This window comes from Helianthus annuus, chromosome 4, assembly GCF_002127325.2.
Source record: "Helianthus annuus cultivar XRQ/B chromosome 4, HanXRQr2.0-SUNRISE, whole genome shotgun sequence".
Taxonomy (NCBI): domain Eukaryota; kingdom Viridiplantae; phylum Streptophyta; class Magnoliopsida; order Asterales; family Asteraceae; genus Helianthus; species Helianthus annuus.
The window spans coordinates 205,119,635-205,131,232 of NC_035436.2; the positions used below are offsets into that span (position 1 = coordinate 205,119,635).

Sequence of the window (11,598 nt, forward strand, 5' to 3'; positions counted from 1 at the left end):
GTGTGCCACTGAACAGGGCCCAAACTTTTTGAGGGCCCAATTTAAAAAAAAAAAAAAAATCCTCGTTTATGTGTATATAAAAATTTAGCAGGCCCACATAATGTTAAAAGTTTCACCAAGCTCAGGCGGTTAAGTGAAACACTTCCATTCAATAGATACTGGTTCGAGCCCGTCATCTTAATATTCTTTACAATGGAGATAGTTAATTTTTTCTTACAGTTATTATTGAACCCTAAAAAATCAGATCCCTGGTTTCTTTACAATATTTTAACTTACTATAGTCATCATTTATTTTTTTCTTTTCTTATATATTTTATGAGAGTAAAATAAGTTAAATGAATAACAATTGTGTTGTCATTTATTCTCAGGGTTATGAATTTGAATTATTTTTTACCATGTAAGTATAGCATGTAAATTGATGACGTACTTTTAGTTTTCTTTAACAATACGAAGGTATGTTAATCGGCATTCATATGCTTTAAATGATTATTTACATACAACGTTAAAATATTAGAAATCGTAACATGCACAATTCACAATTATGTTCACTCCTGTTCTTTGTTGTCGCTGCACTTGAATACTTGATAGTATTAGTTGATTAGGTGTGGATCCACTTGAGTATTTCTTTATTCGTGTAACTACTAGAAATAGATCATTTTGTTATAGTAATTTTAATTTTTTTAATTTTCATTACAAATAGCATCCTATTACTGTTTTTTACCTACAAATTTATATTTAGGGGCTCATTTTTCTATTCGCACAGGGCCTTCGAAGGCGCATGCATTCTCAGCGACGGCCTTGCGCTTATTCGTGATTTTTCTAGGTTTACCTTCGCGAAATACTACAAAATGCACATACTTATTCAAATACATATCCACTTACATGTTCATTAGTCTATATGCTCTATGTGTTTCGTACTTGTTTACAATTGTACCTATGCAAATTCATTAATCTTGCAAGCCGCACTTAACATGTATAACGCTATGGGATTGACAACCCGCCTAGATTGATCCTTTCGGATCCATGGTCATTGTTAAGATTTCATGAACCTAGCATTTCGATGCTAGGGTGCTCATTTGTCTTACATTTTAGGTTTGGATTATGCGTTTTATACATGCATGTTACATAATTGCCATATTAGTACTTTTGACATGTGGATATGCCTTTTTCACTTAAGCTATATGTATCAAACTTATATACTCACCAACATTATTTGTTGGTTTTTGTTTTAACATGTTTTTAGGAAACGCTTAAGATGATATTGCAAAGATTGAGATCACATAGGGCTTTGGACCTAGACTATCCATTTCAGTTAACGTTATCTTATTGTCTTCTTTGGTTGAACAATGTGTTTCCCTTTCCATGTGTTGTATGACAATTTAAACTTGATGATTAATATATTTCCATTTTTGTACCATAAGTCTTTAAACAATCTATACGGCTCCCCTCGATGTTTCCGCTATCGATTGGGGTCTGACACCAAGGTCCCTAAGAATTCTTGCCAATGCAGCTTATTTTCTCCTTTGGGGCTTAAATTATTTTTGTGCTAAATTCACCTCTCAACCACCCAGTCTGATGAGCCCATTACAAGAACACGTGGTGATTGCCACAATCTAGGTTGGTGAGTGTTTAGGATTTCAGCTAGAAGGTATTGAAAGCAAAGTAAGAAGTCTAAATATTGGCAAAAAATTTGCTCATAATTTGCAATGGATCTATTATCAATAAAAAAATTTAGAGTTGTAGGAGGCCCAAATAAATTGGATTAGGTCAATTATATGAAAAAATGAGCATTAACTTCATTTCTTGGCTATTCAAGAAACAAAATTTTTTGACTCTTTAAAAATAAAATTCTACAATTTTTAGGATAATTCGTCGTTTGGTTACGAATATGTTTATGCTAGCAGTCCTTTTGGTGGTCTTTCATGTATTTGGGACTCCTAGGTGTTCAATATGACCGAACCAATGAGTAAAAATATCTCGCTTCTTGGAAGTGTTCTATATTGTAAACACATACGCACAATGGACTTCAGTCCTCCTTAGTGCCTCCTCCGTAGTGCCTCCTGCAAGATTACGATATGCAGTTGCACTACTAGTTAGTTAAATTTCTACAATTTAATAAAATATAGGTTAGTTGTAGAAGTAGAATGATTAATAGTAAAGTTGTATATAAATAAAAAAGAATGGGCGCTAGGGTCATTATGTTAGCTTGAGAGCGATAATCAACAATACAAGGAGAATTTATGAGTATTTTAAACAATTCTTCCTTAAACTCTTATTCTATCAATTTTTTTGCACTTAAATGTAAAAGGAGTTAATTACATAGTTAGTCCCTGTGGTTTGCCCAAAGTAACATACCCTAGAAGGTGATTTTAAACTATTAGTACCTAAGTATGTTACTTTGTGCAAACCAGAGAGACTAACTATGTAATTAACTCAATGTAAAAGTTTGTGATATTTTTGCTTCATATAAATTTGATACTCAAAGAATCCGGCTTTATATTTCTAGTAACAACTTACATTTCAATCCAAGAACTACAATATTCATCATATATCACATATCCATTAATCTAGAGCAATGGAGAAGATCTTTTCCATGAACACACAAGGACCAAAGCTATAACTCCGGATTTCCATATCGACGAAGATGGAATCCTATGTTTCCCGTTCCCAAATAACCCTTTCAAGAACTCCCAAAAGCATAATAACAACCAGATACTACAAAACATCTCTCCTAACTCCAATCCTAATACCTCCATCCAAATTTCACTATAGTCAACCTTTAATAGTTTTAGCAAACTATTGACCAACGCAGTCATGTTGACCAGTAGAATGACAACACCTGGCACGAACACGGGTGACTTGTCAAAAGTAAACCTGTTAACATTTTTATCATTGTGATAACCAACACCATCATTCGACATGTGTTCCTTTTGTGTTACTTCAAAGACAGATTTTGATAAACCCATGAGCTTTAGCATCACGCTTAAAAACCCGTAGAACCATGAAGTCATAGCAATCACTCTTCCCATTCTCTGCAAATTCCACCACATACGTAGTGATACACCTAGACGTTTAAGCTCCCACAAAACATAAACGTTGTATATGAAGAAAATACCCACAGGGATAATAAAAACCATTTCACTGAGTTTGGGCAAGAAATGTGTGCCTGTGATGATACAATATGCAGGAAGAAATGCATAACATATCTCAGGAATAGACCGGACACCCCATAAAAATATCCAGTAGTAAGCAAGGGCTTGTCGAAACCAAAGGTTTCCTTTCATAGTAAGAAGTAACGGGTTTTTATCGCTTAATAAGATCTCTGTAAGCCCGTTGGCCCATCTTTTTTGTTGGATCAATGAACTCGGGAACGTTGATGGTGCACAACCAAGAAAAGCGGGTGGCTCGGGTGAGCACATCACGGATTTCCATCCTTTACCATGGATATTGATTCCTGTGAGCACATCTTCTGATGTAGATCCATAAAGCCAACCAACCTGATAATATAATTATCAGATAACATCATAGTTAGAATATTTCAGTATGTTTATAACCTATTTAGTTCTTTTAAGGTACCATACTCTTGTAACTTTCTTTATAATATCATTTACCTTTTTTCCCCAGTCTGTACCATACTCGTAGCTATAGCCCGCAACATCGATTGATGCATTAATTAAAGTAGAGGGACTTGTTCGATTTTCTATTTTTGGGTTTGATCCTGATAATATCTCGGCAGCGGACTCTCTCAATTCAAACGATTTTCCAAAGACTTTATGTAGATCTTCATTTCTTATATTCCCTATTTAACAAAAGAAAATATGATTTAAACATGAATATACAATTCTACAAAACAAAAGTAGAAAATTAAATAAGTTTCAATTGGCATACCAGATTTTGTCTTATCATTTGGAGATAAACCATAGATAACCTTTCGTCTATGAAAACAATTTGATCCCATATAGAATATTCCTTGTAGTGCTCCTAATCCATTTGTAATATACTGAAATAAATGTAACAAAAATGTAAACTAATTAACTCTGGTGATTATGTAAGAATTAAGGTGTTTTTTGGATGCTGGTTTTGCATGAGAATATGAAATAATCAGTTTTTAAATAAGAGGTTGTAGAAGATAGTGTTTATATGTGTTTATTGTTTTGAAGTTTTATTATTTTAAGAACCAAATAATCAGATAATCAAAAATTCTCTAGAATTTCATTATATAGGTAATTTTTTAGCAACTTTATACTTTTATTTATATATAAAATACTGGCCGAGTTACATCAATATCGCAGGTAAGCGAGCAACAAGCTGCGCCGCTACCCCTTTCTGAATAGCAAACCCTAGCCTATTAAAGACAAACCCCTGCCCCCTTGTTGATGAGCAACTGCTGTGGACAACCTTTTAGACCCTAGTCAACAAACGGATAGCTTCTGAAGCTAGGGAGCCAAAGGTGTCGAAGGCGAAGGGGACAAATGCATGTTAGAGCAAAAACCCCCTATAAAGAAAGCTATACGAAATTTATCTTCATGTGATATCTTTGTGCTAGAATATCAAGAACAAAAGCAAAAAGAAATCAAATATACCGTACATAATAATTTGCAAGTTGATTCCCAAACGGGTCGTCCTTCAATCCATCATGAAAAGCTTGAGGGATTTGAACAAAACCACAATCCTGATCATTCTTGTAACCCAATAATATACACATTGCATGAAGAAAAACTTGTGGATTGTTTGCATACATATCACAATCTACATTCAACATCAGGGGTGCATTTGTCATTACTCCTGACACCCTAGTCTGCTCATCATTTAAAAAAAAACAGATAGACATATCAAGATGCATATGATGATAATAATATATATTTGGCTCGTCAAACGTATCTGTACATGATAACACGCTTATATATTTTGATGTATGTTTAACTAAACCGTATATAATAACACGCTTATATACTTTGGTATATGTTTAACATCTGTAAATAATAACACGCTTATATATTTTGGTATATGTTTAACTAACCGTATATAATAACACACTTATATATTTTGATGTATGTTTAACTAAACCGTATATAATAACATGCTTATATATTTTGGTATATGTTTAACATCTGTATATAATAACACGCTTATATATTTTGGTATATGTTTAACTAAAGAGTAATGAATTAGTGTACTAACCAAAACATTCATAGCTCCAGCTTTGTATTGATGATGATGTTTGAGATTTTTCTCTCTTGAGATGTATATTACAATGGGGAGATCTGTGTTCTCTGATATAACCTACAGCAGTAAACAAAACTTATAAAAAAAAATGAAAAGATCTTGCATGATTTTAACTTTAATGATAACAAAGCAAGCTATCTTCGAAATCTATTATTAACATATTACTTTTGCTAACAACTTTGTTTTTTCGTTGCCAGGTGGAAATTTCCCCTGTGGTCACCCATCCTGTTACTACGGTCCCTTATATTTGGCGCTATCATAGCACCGTATTCAATGCCGTTATGCAATCAAACAAATTACATTATGACATCAAAGTTTCCATTATAATTTGAACCACTAAAAAGCTAGCCAGTGAGCCTTTTGTGACATTTTTGTCTCAATGGGGCCTTTTATTTATTAAACACATGGATGACATAAAATTTTTACCTTGATGATGGCCTGATGGTCTGACCGGTTAACATCACAGAAAACAGCAAATTCTGACTTAGGATCATCACATGTGAATGGCCTCTGAGCTGCAACCTCTATCTTCTTGTAAAGATCACCATATAAGTTCTGTAATTGTATACACATATTATCCAATGGTCACATTGGGGCCCAAGGAGTACGAGTTAAGTTTGAATTCTGAAAGCATTTTCACAATTTGCAATATATATAAAATATATATTTGTAACTAACATAAATACTTAATTTTAATAAAACAAATAACACTTATAAATAGTTAACTAGGTTTTAAATTATTTTAATTATTTCTACTAACAATAATGATAATAATAGCAAAAAGAATAATAACAATAATAAATAATATAAATATTATATATATATATAACATTTCTCAAAATGGTTTTCACTGTGGCCACTGTTAACTCATGGTTTGTTTTTTTTAGTATTAGTCTTTTATTTTTGGTTTTTTTTATGTTTTTTTTTTGTTTCTCAAATATAATACGTTTTCACTGGACGTTATAAGTTTGAATGACTTTACGTTTCAACGTTACCACAACGCGCGGTACCATTCTTTAACTTAAAAAAAAAACTACTTGTTTACGTGTTTTAAGTATGTTTTGGCATAAATTCAAGTGGGTTTACGTTTTGACATATTTTTTTCTCGGTAATGAGTCAGATCAAATATAATATGTTTTCGTACTTATTTTTATGTTTTCATTTGTTCTACGTTTTGACATAAATTTTGTTTGGAAACAAGCCAGGTCAAATATTTAACAGTACAAATTCGAGTCATTTTAAGTTTCGACGCCGCCACAACGCCGGTGGGTCAAAATAAATAAGAGAGGGGCTTAAAAAAACAAAAATATGAGGGTGGACAATGCAAAAGAAAGAAAAATTTTATACCTTCATCTTTTTCCATTGATGTTGGAACTCCAAACAATCATCTTCTAATGGGGTGGAGTTGGAAGTGAAGTATCGAAACGGGGCTCTAACTTGGATGTTATACTTTTTGCAAAAGGGTACCCAGAGTTTTGCAAATTTTGTCGTCTCAACAAGTGAATAATAAGTATGTGGTGAACAAGCGTCATCCGAAAGATAAAGAGCCAACTTGTTTGTCGGATATTCTATCGCCAACAAGGATAACACGGTGTTCATTGTTATGATACATGGTTCTAGTATGGGGTCTGCAGTGGTAACAAAGATATCTACTGCCGGAAACTCAAATTCGTTTACCCTGAAACACATTAATACAAAAAAGTCGTCGTTCCAAAAAAAGAATTAAACATATACGTACTAAAACCTAAGAGCACAAAAGCCTACAGAGTTAAAGGTTAGTTTTACCTTTCCAAGAGTCGCTCCGGGTATGTTATGGTGTAGGATTGATTCCATTTGATATTCATACTAAGAATCCATATAAAAGTGAACCAAGACTCGCACAAAAAAGCGAGAAACCATGGGAAGTTGTGGTTTTGGTGTTTGAAAGAAATGATCCGATAAACAAGCATGGAGACAAGAAAAGAGAGAATTATGAGCTCCATAGCCCGAGCCATCTTGTTGTTATGGACTATTTTTTCTTGTAGAGGGAGAGACTTTGAGTCTTGAACGTTTATAGTCATAGTGTGCCAAAGCTATAAAGAATGGTCTTTCAGAAGAGTGTGTGTTGTTGGTATGTCAAAGCTAAGTGTTGAGATGAGCTTTTATAGAAGATTTCCAAGAGTCAAAAGGATGTTTAATATGTAACCAAAATACAAAAGGTTATTAAACACCTAGGTGACCTCATTTTTTTTTTTTTTTTTTTTTTTGAACTGCAAAGGTTACATAAACACCTAGGTGACCTCGATTTTAACTTCAGTTTTTTAAAGTTGGTTTTTGAAGACCGTGAGTCTTTATTTGGTGTAAAGTATTTTTCCTACATGTTTATAATATATACTGGTCTGTATCACGAGTAGAAGTAGATTACCTTACGTTTTATTCCCAACTTTTGTGTTTTAAGTTCCAAAACTTCTATACATGATTAGTTTGCATAAGAAAGAAATTAGGCACATATACATGTTTGTCTATTTCGCCTTCAATTTTCAAATTTAAAGTGACATGTAAACTCTTAAATTCTTCATATTTGATACATAATTCGAAAGAAATTAGGCCAATATACATGTTTGTGTATTTGGGCCACAAGAAATGTCACGTCTCATATACATTTTGAGCACAATAAATATAGATAAGAGGACATTTCATTGTTAAGAGATATTATTGGTTGGTATAAAAGTCCTGTTTTAAGAAGTTACCAAACTAAACATACTTTTGAAAGCTTCTACCGGGCAAAGAGACATTATTGCTTAGTATATGAGACCGAATGTTACACGCTTCTTATCTATTTATTTGTTCATTTTTACCTCTTTGTGATAGTGATACAATAGATGCTCAACGAACGAACACGAACGAGTGCATGCTCGTGTTAGTTCATTTAATTTTAATCGAACACAAACAATTAAACAAAGGGATATTCTTGTTCATGTTTTTATTTGGGCCACACGTTCAACCAAATCTTGATCATTTTGTCAACTACCCATTCCTTTTTTGTTTGTATCTCTTAATTAATTTTAATCCAAATTTAGCACGCAAAAAGCAAGTATAGAAACCAATAATGTGTTTAGATTGATCTGTTCATTTTTTTCATATTAACTAGTATTTTGACTCACCACGCGTTGCGGTTGCGTCAAAACTTAAACTTATACCGTGACAGTCACATATCTGACCTGACTCGTTTTCGAACAAAATTAACGTTAAAACGTAGAACTAAAAACGCACATGAAAATAAGCACGAAAACGTATTATATTTGACCTGTTACCGAGAAATTTACAAACATATACCAACTTGGATTTATAACGAAACGTACTTAATAATAAGCACGTAAGAAAATAGTGTTTTTTACATTAAAGAATGGTACTACGCGTTGCGACAGAGTCGAAACGTAAAGCAACTTGAATTTGTACCGCCTAGTGAACATGTATTATATTTGACCCGACTCGTTTCTGAACAAAACGTAGACCAACAAAAAACACACATAAAAAATAAGTATGAAAATGTATTGTATTTGACGCACGTACATAAAAAAATAAGCACGTAAAACTTGAGGGGGGTCAAAATGACATTTTACAAAGTTTAAAAAAAACTGAGGGGTGTGAGTGGAGTGGCAATGTAGAAGTTGAAGGGTTAAATACACACAAACATAAAAAAAAACCATGGGTTAATGGCATTTTTGTAAATTTGCTAAAGAAAAAATAAAAAACAAATAACAACAACAATAATGTGATTTTAAAAACTATATCTACCACTGCTTCATGTAAGTAAATAAATCAAATTGTCACATCTTTTTAAAATGTTCTAGAATTAAGCATCTCGCGTTGCGACGGAGGCGAACACTAATACTACACTACTGTCAATGACCACCAACACTAAAATTGTGGCGTGTTAATTCGAAGAAATTAAACCGAAACGTAAAACATATATAAGAATAACTAAGTCGATCTAGGACCCGGGCGTTACGATGAACCTGTGAAACGGAAAAAAAAATAGACAACGTGAAAATGTTTAACCACACACGCACGTTGCGCCGTGTTAACTCGCAAAATTTAGAACAGAACGTAAAACGAAAATTTTGTGAAAAATAAAAAGTATAGAGGACCAAAGTTGAAAATAAAAAAGTTGTGAGGTTAAAATGTAAAAGATGATGTACAATAGTTTAATGCATACAAGTGTTACAAATTATATCTATACCATGAGCCACATGGAAGCAGTGGCGGACCCAGAAATTATTTGTTGGGTGTGCGGAGAAGGTGTTCAACCATATTTTCAAGGGGTGCGGTCGGAGTTTTTGACTAAAATATACACTAAACTTTTTTTTTCAAGGGGTACGGCCGCCCACCCTGGCCAAAGGGTATGTCCGCCCATGCATGGGAGGAGCTTGAAGTTCAAGCCTCACTACACATGGTCTTATGCTTGCTACAGACTCACGCATCATCATGTGGCACCCTACGAAATAATCATTTGTACTTTCTTGTGGCTAAAAGTTGTAAACCCATATTGGTTACAATCATAAGATGCATAATACATCTACAAAGCTTAATGTACAAGTTTTAATGCAAGAAAATGTCTATAAAACTTGATGTACAAGTTTTAATCCAACAAAATGATGCAAATTATATAGTATATAATATAAAACTAGGGTTAAGACCCGCTCGCGTTGCGGCGCGGGTACATCGTAAACATTGAATGGATTAGTCCAAACGTTATATGATGCATTAACCATATGAAAACACACATTTCGACGTATCCAGTTGAACTCAATGTAACCTGTATAAGCATTGTGATTGGATCAAACGTAAAGTAAATCAAATTCATATCGAACAATCATAACGTATTATATGTGACCCAACTCATACATAGAAAACGTAACGGGTATGAAGGAAAATATGCACATGTAATCGAAAGGGATTAATTAAAGCTTTCGAAAAAAGGGGAGAAAAAGAAACCATAATTTGACTCCACTCGGTTCAAAACATACATAAAATAAACACGAAAACAAATTATATTTGACCAGAATCATTATCTAAAAAAGTTTACGTCGAAATGTATAACTTGAATTTATACCAAAACGTACATAAAAATATACACGTAAAAATGGTTTCTTTAAACGAAAACATGTCATATTTGACCTGACTCATCTACAAAAAAAGTTTACATCGGAATGTAGAACAAATCATATTTATACATACACGTACATAAAATAGGCACGTAAAAAATAGTTTTTAAGTAAAGGAACTATAGGGGTAAACCGAAACAAAATATTAGTAAAAATTTTAATAGGTTAAAAACGTTCGTAAAACCGTGCCAAGTAGCACCAATGCCACAATGACATCGACTCTCAACATCGTAAAAATAAAATAGATAAAATGGTAAAAATTACACTGAACGAAAAGCGGACTTAAAAACGTTGAACCACGCACACCCGTTACAGTGTGTTAATGCGAAAAAATTAACCGGAAACGTAAATGTAGAAAATAATAACTTAGTCGATCTAGGACCCACCCGTTGCGGTGAACTTTTCAAAAGAGAAAAATGAACACGTTGCGACGGGTCTGTCAAATTTGAAAAAATAGAGCAAAAAACGTTGAACCTCACATGTACGCTACGAGATGTTAACTCGCAAAATTTAAAACGAAACGTAAAACGAAAAACTTGCGAAAGATAAAAAGTATGGGGGACCAAAGTTGTAAATAATAAAGTGTTGTGTTAAATTATAAAAGATGAAAAACTTTAGGTTAAAAGTAAAAAAAATAAAAGTAGTCAAAATACAAAATATGAAAAAATTTGGGTTAAAAGCAAAAATTGAAAGTTTTTTTTTTTTTTTGAAAAATTCCCAAAGCTTAGGGTACAACATACAATGCAACCAAAAGTTGCTAATTTATAATATGGTAATTATATAGTATATAATATATAATATTAATCTTGATTTGGATATGGAGTGAATGAGCGGCAGAAGATGCTCCCCCTCTCTAACCAATTATTTTTTAGGACACCATTTACTCTTTTCTATTAGAGTTAATTACTTTTTTCGTCCCTATAGTTTGTCAAAAATCAGTATTTCAGTCCATTAGTTTAAAAATTACGATTTCAGTCCCTGTGGTTTCACTTTCGTAACCATTTCAGTCCACCTCGTAACCATTTCAGTCCCAGTCCCTGTACTTAACATAATAATGGATTGAAATGGTTACGAAAATGAAACCACAGGGACTGAAATGGTTACGAAAGTGAAACCACATGGACTGAAATCGCAATTTTTAAACTAATGGACTAAAATAGTGATTTTTGACAAACCACATGGACGAAAACAGTAATTAACACTTTCTTAGGAATGGCAATGGGCC

The 11,598-nt window shown here is 33.1% G+C and overlaps 1 protein-coding gene across 1 annotated transcript; it reads right to left on the bottom strand.

Annotated features, from left to right (window-relative positions):
• Nucleotides 1-2,471: 2,471 nt before the first annotated feature.
• LOC110938154 (cellulose synthase-like protein H1) lies at nt 2,472-7,389 on the bottom strand. Its single transcript, XM_022180624.1, has 8 exons — nt 7,012-7,389; nt 6,574-6,904; nt 5,653-5,781; nt 5,182-5,283; nt 4,589-4,798; nt 3,889-4,000; nt 3,612-3,799; nt 2,472-3,497 (listed from the first exon to the last, which is right to left on the bottom strand). The coding sequence occupies exons 1-8, from the start codon at nt 7,284-7,286 to the stop codon at nt 2,568-2,570; spliced, it is 2,277 nt and encodes a 758-aa protein (XP_022036316.1). The 5' UTR covers nt 7,287-7,389; the 3' UTR covers nt 2,472-2,567.
• Between the last annotated feature and the right edge of the window lie 4,209 nt (nt 7,390-11,598).